This window comes from Solea senegalensis, linkage group LG1 (assembly GCF_019176455.1).
Source record: "Solea senegalensis isolate Sse05_10M linkage group LG1, IFAPA_SoseM_1, whole genome shotgun sequence".
Lineage (NCBI taxonomy): Eukaryota > Metazoa > Chordata > Actinopteri > Pleuronectiformes > Soleidae > Solea > Solea senegalensis.
In genome coordinates this window covers 28,711,122-28,729,527 of record NC_058021.1, presented here as the reverse complement: position 1 = coordinate 28,729,527, position 18,406 = coordinate 28,711,122, and the positions used below count along the sequence as shown (strand labels likewise).

General features: G+C 38.8%; 1 protein-coding gene across 1 annotated transcript; it reads left to right on the top strand.

Annotated features, from left to right (window-relative positions):
• Window positions 1-850: 850 nt before the first annotated feature.
• On the top strand, window positions 851-17,711 carry vps41 (VPS41 subunit of HOPS complex). Its single transcript, XM_044040670.1, has 28 exons — window positions 851-1,057; window positions 1,454-1,492; window positions 4,927-5,034; window positions 6,469-6,546; window positions 8,218-8,292; window positions 9,283-9,345; window positions 9,910-9,975; window positions 11,681-11,800; window positions 11,884-12,030; window positions 12,109-12,175; window positions 12,619-12,716; window positions 13,287-13,416; window positions 13,539-13,654; window positions 13,745-13,863; window positions 14,374-14,455; window positions 14,552-14,644; window positions 14,722-14,849; window positions 14,935-15,079; window positions 15,163-15,204; window positions 15,547-15,597; window positions 15,697-15,834; window positions 15,936-15,990; window positions 16,075-16,215; window positions 16,305-16,441; window positions 16,867-16,966; window positions 17,059-17,103; window positions 17,197-17,276; window positions 17,362-17,711. The coding sequence occupies exons 1-28, from the start codon at window positions 1,040-1,042 to the stop codon at window positions 17,440-17,442; spliced, it is 2,562 nt and encodes an 853-aa protein (XP_043896605.1). The 5' UTR covers window positions 851-1,039; the 3' UTR covers window positions 17,443-17,711.
• The last annotated feature ends 695 nt before the right edge of the window (window positions 17,712-18,406 follow it).

The window sequence follows — 18,406 nt, the reverse complement described above, 5'->3', positions numbered from 1 at the left end:
CATCTATGGAGGACTTTTATTTATTGAGTAGGCCTATTGTGGTAGAGCAAGGCTACAAGTAGTAGAAAACATACTCAAATCAGATATACTGGAATATAAATACTTTCTTACATGTTCTGGTGTCAAAGGTCAGGGCAAAAATAGTATTATCAGCAATTTGCACTGGTATCTTTATATCTTTGATAAAAACACATTACATGACACAGTTTAATCACCCCTGTGAATGTTAAACTAGATAAAATAGTTAAAAAATGATTGTTGTTAGACACTGTAGGTTTCAAAGTAGTGTATGTTATGTTTTGGATTTATCTAAAAACAAGAAATGAATGTATGTGCATCTAAAATCATACATTTTCCCTCAATGTATAGTGTGCACTTTTAAGTACTTTCATCACTGCTGCAGCCATTTTATTCACCTGGACTGAATATGGAGGAACTCATTTATAGTATCATGCACCTGTTCAAATGATAATACCCACTTTGTATAATGAAACAAATGTGGTTATGTACATACATTATTTGTGTGGGAGTAAATAGCTTTGCAACATACTTACATACTTTATTTGTGCAAAAACGTTAGCGTACATCCCAGGGGGGAAACATGTGCAAACAAAACAGGCTACAAACTTGCTAATTTAACTGTTTCAAGTATAAACAACCGTTTTATAAAACGGCAAAACGTTTAAACTGTATATAAATAAGCTTTATTGACGAGACCGTGGAGGGAAATTCAAAATAAAGGCTGGAAAAGGAGTTGTTTGCTCTAACCTGCGCTTACCTGCTTAGACGGTTGGTGTCGACTCTTTCGTGGAGACTTCAATACCCACAATGCCTCGTGGCATTCACTCAGTCATGTGATTCACCCCGTGACAGGCTGCTGGCAGGCAACAAACATCACGTTTTTGCTGTATTGGATGTTTTTTTGACATGGAGCAAACCTAACTGCGACATCGCGGATCTTTAATGAAACATTTTACTAACATGCAGTGAGACGTTACAACTGTTCTGTGTGGATTTTAACGCTACGTGATAAAAAACAATGGCGGAAGTGGAGGAGGTAAGCGCAGCATGCTAAGGCTAGCTGGCTAAATGTTGACGTTTTGACACCTAACTGTTTCGAAATAAATAAGGACGTGCAACTGTGATATGTGCCACCTTTTTGTATGTTATATCTTCTTCCCTGGCTGTTCTGTTTATTTAGAGGGAAATGGGGACATTTTCGAAGTTATAGCTTAAAATTATGTGATATCTGTATTCTCTATTTTAAAAAATACTAAGTATGACCCTTATTTTGATCCGTATTGTGCTACTTCAAATTAAGTTTAAATGTGCCAAACCCTATAACCTTCTAGAGATGATGAATAAAGTATCTATTTGTCTGTCCATCCATCCATCCATCCATCTATCTGCCGATGTGTTTGTTGAAATTATTTCAACAATTCTCTTCATTCAGGGCAGAAAACCAAGTGAGGATTTCACAGATGAATCTGAGGTAAGAAACTCTCTTACGCAATGAATGATCAATTTGTGTTTTATTGTTTTTGTTTTGCTGCAAGAATAAGTTTGAGGGATTTTTGTAGTCAAAGGAGTTTGAGGGGGGAAAACATTACACCCAGAAATATCACGGCGTTGCACCAGTATGTCAATGTAAAAATGCATCAACAGTAACATATTGTCAATGTCAGAGCACAGATGATGTTTGAACTTATATAAGGCTCACTGACATCTGAAAGGACTGTATTACATAGCCAGCTTTTATCAACACAGCTTGATCCCACAAGGATCTTTGTCAGATTGTGAAAGGTGTCAAACACTCATAAATTACAGATAGCTCTCCAGATCCATCAATATTATGACTGAGTTTTGGCATGTTACAGCACACTGGTGCGTCTGAGAGTCACAAGTAGGGTAAATAAAATATATCTTTACACTTCAGCCTGGCAGGAAGGGGAGTTTGTCTTTGTAGGAAGCAGAGAGTAGAATAAAATATCAGGGACCAGCTGCGGCAGACGCTTGCACCTCACCAAACAAAACCGTTAAGAGTGAGTAAAGAAAATTCCAGGTTTGTAAATAAGAAAAGCTTCTATATCCTGTTTTCTATTTGTGAGCAGTGTGTTCAATACTGTAGGACACAAACAATCACAGAGAGACAAGCACTAGTGCTTCTGGGATTATGTGTCTCCTCAAGGTGGCTGGAAGCAGGGGATTATTTACCCAGAATACTGCAGTGAACTGTACTTTTCTTGGAGTCTACTGCTGCTGTTTGCTGATTGAGATCTGCCTCACTACCACACATGGAGGCATTAAATGCCTCTGTCACTTAACTCTTGTACTGTCAGAAAATGAGCAGAATGTTAATTTTTCTAATTTGTGGATCTTGAAAGTGAGAAAAATTACCTTCACAACTGCAGTTTGCCCAAACTAACAAACCTGAAACCTGGAGAGTTAGGAGGTAATTAACTGTTCAAGAATTAAAGATTTACGGAATTCTATTATTTTTTACGGAAATACTATTCATTTATTTTTTCACTGCTCAATGCTAACCTAATGTCTAGTGGGGAACACTGGTCATCAGAGATGATATCAATTTAATTTCCAATTCTAGTTACTTTGATATATGACATGTGAATTCTCAAGTGAATTTCTTACTTACCAATATTTTTGTTTGATTTTAGGTTGACAAATTGTTTTGTTTGTTTGTTATTGATTTTTATTTATTGCAGGTTAACATCCATAATGTTGCATTACTGTCTTCTTCTCTTTCCTTTGACTTTTCTGCTCTTTTCAATCCTTTCAACGATGTCCAATAGCAAAATGTATGTAATTTTAATGTTACTCTAGGTGTTATCCCAGGCCATTGCATGTCGACTGTCAACAGGCAAACAATATGTAAAATAGTTTAATTGCACTGGCCAGCTCAATCATTTGGTCCAAAAATATCAGTAAAGTGTTGATCCACAACTGGAGCGCAAACATCCTGAGACCTTTAAAGACTCTGCATATCTGTTCATCTCTGACAGTCTCCCAGTGTAGAACATGGTCTTTTCAGTTGGAGTCATGTGACTGTGAAGGACATAGCACGTTATTTCCATCATTGTCGTACAAACCATTTAGTATGAATTCTGTGTGCAGTGGGTTTATCTGGCCACTCAAATGTCGTCTCTCGTTCATGGCAGATGATTCAGTGTTTTCTAAGGAAGGGTAAATGCCCACATTCTCATCCTAAATGCAGACTAGTGTGGTCTTTTATGTGCATTTTAGGGGAAACAGTTATTGTTGACGTAGCACAAGGTGTGTTTTTTGCCTCTTTTTGCCGATAAGCAAAGTAAGACCAGCGCAGTAATTGACAAAACAAAGGCCAAGTTAGAAGAGATGGCAAAAGTTTGAAAATGGGTAGTTTCTCTCTTGGGGATGAAGTTTGCTTTTGTTGTTTGATACGCCTTTGAAACCCGTGACAGTGCACTCGCATCAGAAATCTCACAAGCAGAATACACAGGAAATAGCCTCGATATGGCGTTGTTGAGTGGGAAAGGATTGTTTTTGAAATAACATTTTTTTTTTTCCACGCTATTGTCCCCCACCTCTAACCCAGAAGCACATAATGGCAGACAATGTTTTGAGTTGATGCACCCTCTGGGCAGCCACAGACTGTGCAGCATTGGTTATAAACTGAATTATGAGTAATATTCAGGCTGTGACTGGCCACAAATGTTGGCTCAGGCTGGAAAGTGTAACGGTGTAGAAAACCTGGAGTTTGTTTTATGAAAAGCCCCAAATTCTTGTTTTTCTCTGGGAGTAAATTGTCTTGTGATGAAAAGATCTAAAAAATAAATTGCTTCATGTTGCTTTTCATGTACGGTGATGGAAATAATTTGTTTTAATGAATATATACACATTCAAGGCGTATGATACAGCAAACATGTAGGTTTTGTCTCGCTGGTTTTATACTTACTTTCCATGGATTTATGTGTATCTTTGGTGTACTTGTGTATTTTATGAGTTGGATGGATAAATGGATGTGAAGCTTAAAGAGCTGGAAAATGACTATGCATGCTATTGTTCAAGCATGTTTTGCTTTTCTTTTTCTGGAGCACAGAGAAACACAGTTGCTTTGGACTTAAGTACGTCTTAACCACATAATGTTATTTTGCATATAATTATAAAAAAAAAAAATATCCTTAATGCTCTTATACCATACCTTATTATGAACACATGAATTCCTTGAAAATGGGTTTAATGTTCCATTTATTTTCTAGTGTGATGCTATGAAAGGAACCCTGTGGAGTTTTCTTGCATGAAAAATAAAATGTATATTTGGTTTCACACCAAACATATAGTTGTTATCCTTTGTGCAGAATTAAAGTTTTGAATGCGTTTCTGATATTAGTAATTAGTATTGAACTATTTAAAGTTACGTCTTGTTTAATTAGATCCAGAAAAGGCAAAAATGTCAATTTAAAGCTGTAATTTTTAAGCTACATTCCAGCTGTTCTCACACAATGCTGACTAAGCTTTTCAAGATTGTTATTGATGTATGCTGCCACAAACTTCATGTCATTTGGAGGAATAGTGTTTGTCAAAAATGTTCATTTTAAGAAATGTAATCTGCAAACAAAACAAATACGGGGACCCTCTGGTAAACACGTTGCTCTCTAGCACCACCAGTGGTCCCCAGCTCCTCTGTATACCTTTTTAAAAGTTCTATATTGGAAACAAATGAAGTGACCTAGTCTGTCTCAAAGCTGTGGATTTAAATGACTCGAGGTGGACATTTTGTCTCCGTTTTTGAAAGGTTTTGTCAGGGGATTTCAGAAAACAGTGCGCGCTGTAACCTTTGTGAGAGAGGACACTGTGTTGTTGTAATGAATACCTTTAAGAAAATGATATAGTGAGAGTCTGTCTAAGGAGTCTACTTTCTTAACCCAGGAGGAGGACAGCGAGGAGGAGCCCAAGCTGAAGTATGAGAGACTCTCCAATGGGGTGACCGAAATCCTCCAAAAGGATGCAGCCAGCTGTATGACCGTCCATGACAAGGTAGAGGTTATAATCCAACACAAGCAAGGGCATTTCAGTTTAAAAGTCCACCAGTGTCAAGAAGAAACTCTCCCTGTAAACATTTTAGAGATGTCCTCTTCAAAGTTGGTTTTCATCCCCTCTGTTGAGTCTGTGAAGGGAGGCCATTCTTTTCTCACCTTCCCCTATTTTTCCTCTCGAGGAGGCACATCAAAAGGCACCGGGCATCATTGTCTTTTCCTCTTTTTATTCCCACTGTTGAATGTCGGTATTTTTAAGAGAGCCACTCTGAGCGAGATGGTTAATCGTCGTGGCACCGGCGGCACACACAGTGCAAAAGTCATACACAGTTATGTCTCCGCACCTGATGTTTTATTAACCCCTATTGATTTTCATTTATTTATTTTCTTCTTTGAGGATTCAGTCTTTTTATATATAACCTCAAAACAGCAACAGTGTCACGGTGAGAGACATTGCTTGGCTGAAATTCTAAATCTGATCTGACTGTCTTTCTTCCTGGGATTTCTGTGCTTGTGTACCTTCTGTCATCCTCCCTCTGCCTTTGTGGTCACACCGGCCCCTCCGCTGCCACACCACCACCCCGGCAAACTCCCACATCCTTAAAGCCACCGACAGCACAGATTGCCTTATGTTGCCTCATATTTTCGGCGTCTGAATCGGAATTTCATTTGAACAATTCCATTCTGATAAATCCCTTTTAAAAGTCGCTCCGCCTCACAAGGTTGAACCCTTTATTTATTTATTTTTGGTTATTTTATTTGGGGAGATTGCAGGGGCTCTGTCTGACATGCTCAGCTGTGCCTGTAAATATAAGCATTTCATTATAGACTGCACTGAAGCATGGTGGGTTCGCTGCACATTCACATGCTGGTCGAGAGGGGAGGGGGATTAGGAGGAGGGCATGGGGCAGGAGCTGGGGTTTTGGAAGAACACACACTTAATCTAATGCCAAAAGCCCCCGCTTTCTATAATTTTTTTGTCCCAGTGGACACGTGTGTGTGTGTGTGTGTGGATACACACACATTTGCACATAGGCACTTCTGCTGGAGCACGAAACACAGAAACCAGTTGCTGTTCAGTAGCAAATAATAGCTACTGTGCTGGGCAGGAAGCTGATTGGGTTGCACAGGAAGAAGTCAGATGTACAGTGCATTTATTATGTTTAAGCGTTTTAATTTGGGGGGGGGAATGCCATTTCACACTGTCTGCTTTAATAAATAGGGCTTTTCCACCCCCTGCAATTTCACAGTTTTGCCTCCAAGCCCTCCCAATCCCCACTCGGCTCATGTCGCTCCAGCTCCTGCAAATATTTTATTTTTTTTATCCTCTTCCACAGCCTTCATCAGCACAAGTTGTGTGTTTTTTTTTTTAATTCTTGAATGGCTTTTAAGTGTGACCTCTGGTTTCTTTGGCATTAAATGTATTCTTTTTCAGTTTCTTGCCCTAGGCACCCATTTTGGTAAGGTCTTCCTGCTGGACATCCAAGGAAATGTAACTCAGAAGTTTGAAATTGTAAGTACAATAATGTTCTTGGGGTTGAAATTATACACTTTATAACATATGTTGTCAAATTGATCTCAACATCACCTCTTTGAGGCCTTTTCAATGTATAAGAAGACATAATTTTTGGGCTTTACATAGAAAAATTTTTTTTGGCAAATATTGCAACTCATGTCACCATCAAAATATTTACTTTTATGATGTAATGCATTTATAAGAACTTAAAGATTTAAATGGTCTCCATCGTGTATTTATTAAGCTCTTTTAAGTTGACACAGAGCATAGAACATCAAATTGCGGCTTCTAGGATTTGACAATTGTGCTATTTCGTCGTTCAGCTCTATTTTGGACCACTAAATTCATTTAGTACCACTAAACATTTCCGCTCATTTAATCTGGAGAGAGACAGACTTTAATTTGCAAAAACAGCAAACAAGTCAAAACAGAGCAAATTCAGCTGATCTGGCTGGAGAAGGTTTACGTCACTGTACCCACACTCCTACCTCTCCAGCTGTAATGTTCCCGCTGAGGACATTGATTCAGGCTCGACTCGCCTAAACAATCCACTGCCAGTTATCCGTCACTGCCTGAAAGAATCAAGGAAGACATTTCACCGTATAGACAAGGCACCGCTGAGTCCTGGCTGACGGATTTGTCGTGTAGCCGAACATGAACTGATCAGAATTTAGTGAAAAGCAGAACAGTTATTTAATATGTCTGCAAAATACTCTGTTTAATGCATAATCCAGTAGAGACACTCTGTGATGAGCCCAAAACTTTTTCTCTTATTGTTCACACTGAGGTGGTTTGCTGTAAATCAGCCAATCCTTTCAATGGTATGAATGCACGTCTGCACTGTAAAAGCATGAGCACTAAAGAGATCCCCAACCTTCTCGCTGTTGATGCTCCGCTCAGTGCATTATCATATATGGGATTATAGAGCTCCAGTAGCTGGCATTATACAATCCCATCATGCAGCACAAGCACATTTTGGAACTGTTCAAATCCATGTACCATTCATCCATTGTTTGTTTGCTGATTGTTTCCATAACAAGTAAAAATGGTGGATACGCAAACATGTGGACATTTTTCCACATCACCAAAGATCTTGTAAAATGTTCTGAAGAGATGGGAGAGTCAGATTATTGCCATAACACACTTGAAGTGACCATAGAAGACGGAGTGACAGGAATCCACAGCCAATGGATTCTCCTTGTATAATGATCGCTTCCTATCATACCATGTGTTTATTTTACACAACTTTATTGTGATGTGCAAATATTCTCCGGAGGAATTACTGCAGCTCTGTTTCCATACTCGACCGGATTGTAAGGATCTGATATTTTCAGTCTGGATTTAAAGTGTGCAGCAAACTCTTGACGGCTCGAAACCAGCAGTGGCTTCGTCCATTCTTTGCAGAAGCTTTTCCTGCCAACATGGTGGTGTAGTCATGTGACATCTGGAGCTCTACACATCAGTTAGAGCGTAAAAAGTAAAGTTAGTTGGGAAAGGAATTGAGTTCAGTCATCTAACTAATGAACATTAATTTCAGTGGTTTTCCTTTGTCAGTGTTACAGTCCTTTTTCCTTTTTAATCCTGAAATGTCAGCTCCCAACATTTGGCCGGTCACACAGACATTTGCCTGCATGTTTAAAAAGATGCCATGATACTGTGTCTCTGCAGAGTTCAGTGAAGATCAACCAGATCAGTCTGGATGAAAGTGGGGAGCATGTGGGCATCTGCTCTGAGGATGGGAAGGTAAGATCTCTCTCTCTCTTTCTCTCTCTCTCTCTCTGCTCATCACTGCTGGTTACTGATCCTTGGTCGTGCTGCAAAGCAATACCAATCAGTATTTTTCATCTTTTCATAATTCGTCCCCAGATTCGTATAAAAACTCACCTTATCAGTGTTAAACTTTATGCTAATCATGTGGAACTTGAGGCGTTTGGTGGTGAATTTTTCCGTCTTCTACACGCATTAACCGGGAGTTTTATCTCCTCCGCATCTACACATGAACCGATATTTTTTCCTTGATTCAGGAATTTATAAAAAGCTTGTACCAATTTTGAAGGATTGCACTCAGATCCGTTGAGCTGTCAGTCAGCCATCAGCCGTGTATGGATACCCTCTCCATGTTCTCTACCTTGCTGTTATCTTGTCTTTTCTCATCATTACCACCATCCTTCATGGATTTTGCAGTCAAGATATGCTCTCTGATATCACACACCCCCACCCTTCCACCCCCCTCCCCTCCACTAAAACACACACTCACGTCTACACACTGGTGGCAAGAGCAAGATCTTGTCACACAAAAAAAGTGAAGCAGACAATTAAAATCACTGCTGCAGCATTTGTTTGCCATCACCCACTTCACATGTCTGTTAATCCTTAAAATCTGACTTAATCCTTAATCACTGTTGCACTGGAGTTTCATTTTGTTCCTAATCTACTTTTTTGGGGCCCCGGGTATAGAAAAAGGGGGGCATCACATTCTCTAATGGTACATTGGAGTTTACTGTGGTCAAGTCCGAGATTAGGACCTCTGTTTCTAAACCCTGCAGGGTTCGAAGAATCAACTCGTCCACTAATTGGTGACCCAGTGGAGAAGGGGGGAGCCAATCAAAGTTTTTCTCCGACATCAGTTCCCCCTGCTGGCCTCGGATAGTTGCAGAGGCAGCAATTAAAGGAGGAAATTTTGAGTTATTCACCTGAGCTTGCCGTTTCACTGCAGCCTCGTCTCTGTTTCAGGTTCAAGTGTTCGGTCTCTATACAAGAGAGGGCTTCCACGAGAACTTTGACTGTCCCATCAAAGTAAGTTTCTGAAACTGTACGTCTGTGTGCGCAAGTGTGGGTTCTACCTGCGCAAAGCATGAAAATAAGTAGCTGTAGTGCGTAACATGAGGTGATTTTATTTTTCATTTTAGTTATTAGTCTGCCTCTGTTTGTGCTCCATGAAAAAGAAACGATTAAACATCACGTCTATCTGAAAACTGACTCTGTCAAGCAAAACTATCAGACCTAACTGAGGGAGTGTTTGCGTGTTTACACCAGCAAAGTGTTTATTAGTCAAACTGCTCAACAACTGTGTTTTTGAGCAGAAGAATTCACTTCTTCCTGTTTTTCCAGTCATACTTTGCATACATGCAACCTGTTTGCATCTGTCTTGCTTTACCAACACGGTATTGATGTTGCCTCTGTTTGTCTTGACATAAAAATAAATCTGTAAAGCTATATACTGAGAAATACAGAGAGAGTGGTGTGGAGCTGATAGGCGTAAATAGCTTTGTATGTACTCCTTTGACAATGGTTTGTTGTTTATATTTAAATGTGCGACACTTAAGTTCTAATTTCCTCATCTGGGCTTTTTTTTCACAGGTGGTTGCATTACACCCTCAGTTCACCAGATCAAACTACAAGCAGTTTGTTACTGGGGGCAACAAGGTACGTTTTAAGGAGCACTTTCTGCCGGAACACACAATGCAGCTCAGTTTTTCTACCATTTCCTGCCCCAATAATTCATCATGATTGTGTTCAGGTGAAGCCAAATCTTGCAAACCTGCTTACTTTGGCTCAGCTTTTGGCAGAACACAGGCCTTTGTCTGTTGTGAAAGGCTCTTACTTTTCTGTCTCGTTGCTGTAGTGCTCTCGGGAGAGCTGCCTATTTTCATAAAGTGCTGCTCGCTCAACAGTGTTTGAAAGGCAGTGCCTCACAAGCACAGAAAAATAGATGTCATTATCAAGGGGGTATATAGACTTAAGGTTTTCAGGGCGCATACAGTGATCTCTCTCCTGAAAGTTGTCTCCGGTAAGGGGAAATTTCGACATTAGATCCGTCTTTTCCCCTTTGGAAGTAAAAACCAAACTGCCACATGCCAATTACGCTTTATAAAGTGCAGCGACGTCGCGTCATTGCACAGCCATCCATAAATAAAGTATACTGACATTTATACAACAGAGGGGAGGCAAAACAACTTTTTTATTGAAACCCCATTGTTAGTGTTACTTTGCCATTTTCTTTCAATTGGCACTGATTTCTCTCAGTTCCAAGTTGTGAAGGCCTCCACAAGGTTCCTGTGATGAAAATCAATAAGCCTCGACTGGAGCCACATCCTGTCAAAGGAAATTCAATTTTGTCTCCACAGTTCTTTTGTCATATCATCTCTTTGTAGAGCAAACTGTTTATTAACATAGCCCACTGATGAATTAAAGACTATACAGAATATTTGGCCTTCTTTGTGACATTAGGTAGTTTTATTGGGAGTTTTTTTTTTTATCGTAAGGACAATGCAGGGAAATCGTACAACATTTACAGCATATTGAAGTATTAATTTCCTCGCTTGCTTTGTTTAACAAAGTAATCTAGTTGTATTTCTTTATAAGGGTGGCCTTGCTGATACAAGACTCTGATTTTATGTCTGACAAAAGTTTACAATCCTTGGCATTTAGGAGATTTTTGATTATTCCAATTAGATAAACTCATACAATTTGTATGTAATGCTCAAGAATGACTTGAATAAACATAGCAAAATAGGCGGAGTCCTGTTATTGTTCAAGACATTGTGGCCTTTTAGATGCTTTTTTTTCCCCCTGAAAAGTTTCATATTTAATGCATATATTCTGTATTTTCCAGTTGTATTATACATTACATGAAAACATAGTCATTTTGTGTTTGAATATATATCCATATTTTACACCAAACTACGGTGGCCACAGTAAATGGTGTGTATCCTAAAGTAGCCGTAACTATTAAGGATTAAAACGAGCGGGATGTATGTAATCATTCATGACGTCAACCATGTGGATCTTTCAAATGATGTGAAGCCAGCGTGAAGCTGTCTCACTCAGGTGGAGTCTAATGAGCAATCCGTCTTCATTGTCTTTGCATAAGAATTCTATGAAGTGAAAGTGAGATCTGCATATGAGGATTAAAGTCGGCTTTTACTTCATTATTTTCGTAATAAAAAAAAAAAGTCCTCCTCGCACATGAAGTTAAACCTATAATGCTGCTCTTCCTCCTCCTGTGTCATATGCTGTTCATCTACTGCCCTCTGTTGGCGGTACAGAACAACAACACTCCTGAAATGCTGTTACAGTTGACATGAACAGTGTTGTGTGTTAAATATCGTCCTGATTTCTTCCTGTGAAGCTCCTCCTGTATGAGAGGAACTGGTTGAATCGGTGGAAGATGTCTGTTCTGCATGAAGGCGAGGGCTCCATCACTAATGTCCAGTGGCGAGCTAATCTCATTGCCTGGGCAAACAACGTGGTGAGTCGTCTGCCGCACAATCTGATAAAACTCAAACGTTGAATCTGGAAAATGCTAATGTTGTGTGTTTGGGTTTCTCTCAGGGAGTTAAAATCTATGACATCACCACCAAACAGCGAATCACCAATGTCCTGCGGGATAATGTCAGTCTGAGGCCTGACATGTACCCGTGCAGCCTGTGCTGGAAGGACAACACCACTCTCATTGTCGGCTGGGGAACATCCATTAAGGTTTGAACTGCTGCTGTTTTAATCCGCAGACTTGAGCTGTTGTAGATTTCAAGTGTGATTTTTCTCATTTCTCTGCAGATTTGTGTCGTGAAAGAGCGAAATCCTACGGAAATGAGAGATCTGCCCAGTCGCTATGTGGAGATAGGTATAAACTTTTTACTGGACATATCATAATAGACTCCATAAAATGGTAGAGCAAAAGAAAAATAGCTGCAATATCAAGTAATACATACAAAAAGGATCAGATAATCCTTCATTAGGCTCATGACAGTGAAATTTGCAGTGTTACAGCAGCACAGATGGTTAAAAAGTAAAATAAATAAATACAGTAGTCAGCATTCAAAAATATGAAGTCAACTGAAAATATACAATGCAAATAGTATGTAATATGGATATTTACAACACAGACTCACTAGGGGCAGTGTACAAAATACATATTACACTGACGCACGTATTGTATAGGTAGAGTATATGGATGAACATGAGAAATAACACATAAATATCATGATTTCAGCTTTATTTGTGTGACACCTGCTTTGTAAATTTTTTTTTTTTTTTTTTTAAATGTTTGATTTCTCTTTAAAACAGTGTCTGCGTTTGAGATGGAGTTTTTCATCAGTGGCCTGGCACCACTGGCCGATCAGCTGGTCACCTTGTTCTTCGTGAAGGAGAACTCTGACAATATGGTGATGCACTTATTTACTCAGTGGCCATTTTATTAAGTATGCTGTATTGATGCGTTCAAACGAGAGTCCTGCCATGAAATCAAGTCTTTAAAAAGCTCATATTATCAGTATTTCATGTCACTGTTGTAAATTCTGTTCATGACTGATGCCATTATTAAAGATGATGTTAAAGTCTTCAGTTAACTATTTTTTCATAATTAATTAATTAATCTGTGAATTATTTTGTCAATTAATTAGCTCTTTGGTCCAGAAAATGTTGAAAAATGTTGATCAGTGATTCCCAAACCTTGAAATGATGATGTTTTTAAATATCTTGTTTTGTCCACAGACTTCTTTCTTAACTTTTAATAATTTCTTCGTTATATAGAACAAAAAAGAGCTTGTTAAAAAAAACACTCCTCCTGATAAATAATCCATTAATCGTCAAAAACTTAATATCTTTATTTAAAATATCGCTATCTCTAACCATCGCTGTGTTTGACTTTTATGCCAAAGGTTATAGTTTAATTAAACTGCAAATTGTGATTAAAATAAAGTGTGTAATACTCCATGTGTATTTTTTGCATACAGGACGAGGAGTTTCGTGCGCGACCCCGTCTCGACATCATCCAGCCTCTCCCCGAGAGCTGCGAGGAGATCTCGTCCGACGCGCTGACCGTGCGGCACTTCCAAAACAACGAGTGCAGAGACTATCGCCTGGGTGAGACCATAAAATCCTAAACCAGAGAGAAATGTCACGCAGCCTCTCACTGCCCTCTGATTTAATTAAGTGTCGACAATCAAATGTCAGCATACTAACATAAAATGTATTTTCATTAACAGAGCATTCGGAAGGAGAGTCGCTCTTCTACATCATCAGTCCCAAAGACATCGTCGTGGCCAAGGAGCGAGACCAAGACGACCACATCGATTGGCTGCTTGAGAAGAAGAAATATGAGGTTTGTGCTGGTAGATTTCTTTACAGATGATTCTGTAAAGATTATGTCAGTTATGTCAAAGTGGATTTCAAAGATTCTGCGTTTGAACAGGAGGCACTGATGGCTGCGGAGATCAGCTTCAAGAACATAAAGAGACACGATGTTCAGAAAATCGGGATGTCGTACATCAATCATTTAGTGGAGAAAGGAGACTACGACAGCGCGGCGAGGTGTGTTTACTGTGTTTACTGTTTTACTGTGTTGGTCTTTGAGTTGTTAATATTTAATAAGCTGCAGAGTGTGAGCAATTATTGAGCAAAACCACGAGAGGTTATTTGAATTCATTTTGCACCAGCTATGTATTTGAAATGCTAGTTTCAGATCATAAAAGCAGAATATTTCATTCATTTCATTTAAATATGTATATATAAATTTAGGCTGATGGAGTTAGTTTGGGCCCTTTGTGCAGCTGCCATTTTTACAGGTCAGAAAAAATCTAATTAAATGTTGGATTTGATTAGAAACACCTGTGCTTTTCTGAATAAAACATGTCAAAATGGCCGCTGTACATTCTGTGTCAAGTCTGAAATCTAAATATCTTAAGTCTAACTAATGGAAATCTGGTCTTACTGACTTCCATGCTTGACCATTTTGTTTTTAGACTTCACCTTCACCTCACCATTAATGATTCATTTCAGCAAGAAGCCTGTTTTCTACTAACAGAGGTTTTGTTGATGCAGGAAGTGTCAGAAGGTGCTCGGCAAAAACATGGAACTATGGGAAAATGAAGTGTACAGGTTCAAAACCATCGGACAACTGAAGGTCTGAATTCAGTGTTCCTTAAACCAACTTGATTGTGATATTTAGTACGCTAAAGAATTGTAATTTCAGTCTCTTTGTGCTTCCGTCTGACTTCAGGCCATCAGCCAGTATTTACCCAGAGGAGATCTGCGTCTCCGACCAGCCATCTATGAGATGATCTTGCATGAGTTCCTCAGAACGGATTATGAGGTACTTGCGACAAACCCGGTGTCCACTGATGAGTTGATAAATGTGAGCCGACTCACTTTCTCTTCCTTCCATTGAAGGGTTTTGCCACACTGGTCAGAGAATGGCCCGGAGAGCTTTACAACAACATGGCTATCGTTCAGGCCGTCAACGATCACCTGAAGAGGGATCCCGCCAACAGCACCCTGCTCACCACACTGGCTGAACTGTGAGTCGTCTTAAATGCAAACAGTACTTATTGAAGCAAACGCAAGAGGACAGTTTTGAATTTAAAAGAACTGCTGTTTCTCCAGGTACACGTACGACCAGCGCTATGACAGAGCCTTAGAAATCTACCTGAAGCTGAGGCACAAGGACGTTTACCAGCTGATCCACAAACACAATCTTTTCTCATCCATAGAGGACAAGATCGTACTTCTCATGGATTTTGATAAAGAGGTAAAAGACACAAGACATGATACATCATTATTTTAATTTCATTTAACTGTCATATTTACATGTTTACATTTTCTTTTTGCCAGAAAGCTGTTGACATGCTCCTTGACAATGAAGACAAGATTTCAGTAAGTGAACTTTGCACTCGTCGAGCCTCTTTTGAAAAGATATTTATGAGATAATGATATTTAAAATGCAACAAATTAAAAACGCTAACAAGGCAGCAACAATCGGCAAATAGATGACTGTTCGTAAACAAAAAAGTATAAAAAAATGATTAGAACCTCCAAAAAGACGTTCATGTCATATTCATTACTTGTATGTATTCTGATGATCCAGGGAAGGGTATTATAGAATATAAAAAGGGTGAAAAAAAGATAAAAGACAAAGCAGGCCGAGAATGGAGACCAGGTTATGTGAAAAAATATTTGAATTTCAGTTTCTTGTATGTGTCTTTTCTCTGCTAACAGACAGACAGGGTGGTCGAAGAACTCACAGACAGACCTGAGCTTCTACATGTGGTGAGTCCGGATACACGTGTCACTTCAGCCGCCGTCACGCTGTCTGACATTTTAATTCGGAGCTGATCACACCTTGTTTTTTTAATGATCTCTCTGCAGTATCTGCATAAGTTATTCAAGCGGGACCACCACAAAGGCCAGAAGTACCACGAGAGGCAGATCGGCCTGTATGCCGAGTACGACCGACCGAATCTCTTACCTTTCCTGAGAGACAGCACGCACTGCCCGCTGGAAAAGGTGCATTTCTTGTCACGCGTCGCCTCACTGCACATCCAAACGCCCAGAAACCCACAACACATGAATTAGGTTATCTCCTTTTTTCTATCTGTCCCACACAGGCTCTTGAGATTTGTCAGCAGAGGAACTTCGTAGAGGAAACTGTCTTCCTGCTCAGTAAGTTTTTATTAATGTCTGTTTCCCCTCTTCATGTTTTATGAAATGCTGTTTCAGGAAACTAATGGAGCTTGTTGCTTCCAGGCAGGATGGGGAACTGCAGACGAGCTCTGCAGATGATCATGGAGGAGCTGGTGGACGTGGACAAAGCCATAGAGTTTGCGAAAGAGCAGGATGATGCAGAACTATGGGAGGATCTCATCTCCTACTCTATAGATAAACCGCGTATGATACATTCTTCTATTGTCTCAATCATTCTAATCCTCTTCTTGTTTTTGATTCTCTTCTTATTAATAATTCTGTTGTCTCCCCAGCTTTCATTACTGGTCTGCTTAATAACATTGGTACTCATGTGGATCCCATCCTGCTCATCCATCGCATTAAGGAAGGCATGGAGATCCCAAACCTCAGAGATTCACTTGTAAAAATCCTTCACGACTACAATCTACAGGTTAGACATGTTTCTCTAAGATCGCTTACATTTGTGTATAATGTATAAATATTAATCATACTTTCTGGTATTTTTTTTTTCTGTTTTCATTCAGATTTTTAGACAATAGAACACAATCCAAGACTTTTATTCCCAGTTTGGTTGTAAATGTAAAAACAGCAGCAATAAATAATAAGCAAAAACCAATAAATATTGCTAAATCTTACACACTGTACCATTAATACAATTTTTTATTAAAACTTCAAGAAAGTTTAACTTAAATCAGCACTTAATCCTTTATGTAAACCTCCAAAACTATAAATATGTCCATTTGATTAGATTCAAAGGTTTGACACAAGCTGTGTTCAATAAAATGTTCATTCCTTATGTTATACGAAAAAATTGAAAGTAGAGACTACTGTCAAACTGTTGGGTTTTTTTTGTAGATCATGTTGAGAGAAGGTTGTAAGAAGATCCTGGTGGCCGACTCTCTCTCCCTGCTCCAGAAAATGCACCGGACGCAGATGAGAGGAGTCCGAGTCGATGGTGGGTGCATGTTTTTTTTTAACACAGGCGCAATAGAGATTAAATGATTTAAAACCGATCTCCTAAATTCTTGTTGCTGGTTGTCTTTCCAGATGAGAACATTTGTGAGTCGTGCCATGCGACAATATTACCATCAGGTATGTCGCCGGGCTGAATCCACACATTTTTAATATTTTACTGCGTTTAAAAGCTATAATTTTCTTGTTTTATGCTTCACATTTCCGTTGCAGACATGGCCAAACTCTTCAATGTGGTGGTTTTCCACTGCAGACACATGTTTCACAAAGAATGTTTACCATCTCCAGGGATGGTAAGAATCACATTATTATTTTATTTATCTAACTGTTGAATTCATCGGGTGTTGCTGCTATAACTTTTCCTTTATGCTGTTTCAGATTCATGGAGTCCAGTTTTGTAACATCTGCAGTGCGAAGAGACGAGGGCCAGGAAGTGGAATACTAGAAATGAAAAAGTAATAAAGATTTATGCACTCGCAATGTATTTATTGACACTTTAATCTTGCTCCCTGTTGCTTCCCCGTCTACTGTCTGTGCACTGATCAATAAATATCACTTTCCCTCAGTCGCTGAAGTGTACACTTACAGAAATGCAAAAACTTTTATTTTGGATTGTCTGTATATTTAAGTCTAACAACTCCAAAGTATTGTACTTGTTGTGTTTGCCGCTAATGTGATTTGTTGATGAAACGTCTGCAGCATCTGAAAAATAAAATCACATAAACACAGTTTCTGTTTGTGTCTGATAAATATTTATATTTTGCACTCTAACTCAGTTTAAGTTAGTCCTGACACACTGGGATATGAGAAGAAATTATTTTCCAAGTCTGTGCTGGAAAATGTACTGTAGTGTTTAGTAAGAAGTATGTGACATATGATACAGATACTAAATCTTATATCTACTAAGTAAGGCATAAACATTTAAATATGTAATTAAATGGTAGAATTAAACTGTATACTATGTCTTAAATGACAAGGTTTGCATAAATTATATAAATATAGATAGATGCTGGGATGTAAATGGGTTAGACAAACAATTCATCCAAGCTTTCCTTCCATTTTCTACAGTTAGATTTAAAATTTATTATGATTTTTTTGTGCAATATTACAAAAAAATAACAATTATCTTCCTTATCCTTCTACTTTAATACATTTCAAGCAATTGTATTTATTTTGAGTCTCTAACAAATAAGAAAATACAGAACATTAACAAAATAATCTTGAAAGAAACTCATAAACAGTTGGTACAATTGTATCACCTCTCTGTTTATGTACTGTGTGTTTTTGATAGTTAATGTTATAAAAATAAGTAAATAGTTCCAAAATCAAAACTACAGTGTTGATTTTGAGTGTAGCCGGAGGGGCTTCTACGTCACATCCGTTCTTTCCCTCCGGAAGTACAGTTAATTTTTATTCACTGGGA

Bases quoted from the DNA above. Each gene is read 5' to 3' on its own strand.
- vps41 (XM_044040670.1), top strand. The intron at 16,216-16,304 runs GTATGATACATT...TTGTCTCCCCAG, and splicing joins CTACTCTATAGATAAACCGC to CTTTCATTACTGGTCTGCTT. The intron at 17,277-17,361 runs GTAAGAATCACA...ATGCTGTTTCAG, and splicing joins GTTTACCATCTCCAGGGATG to ATTCATGGAGTCCAGTTTTG.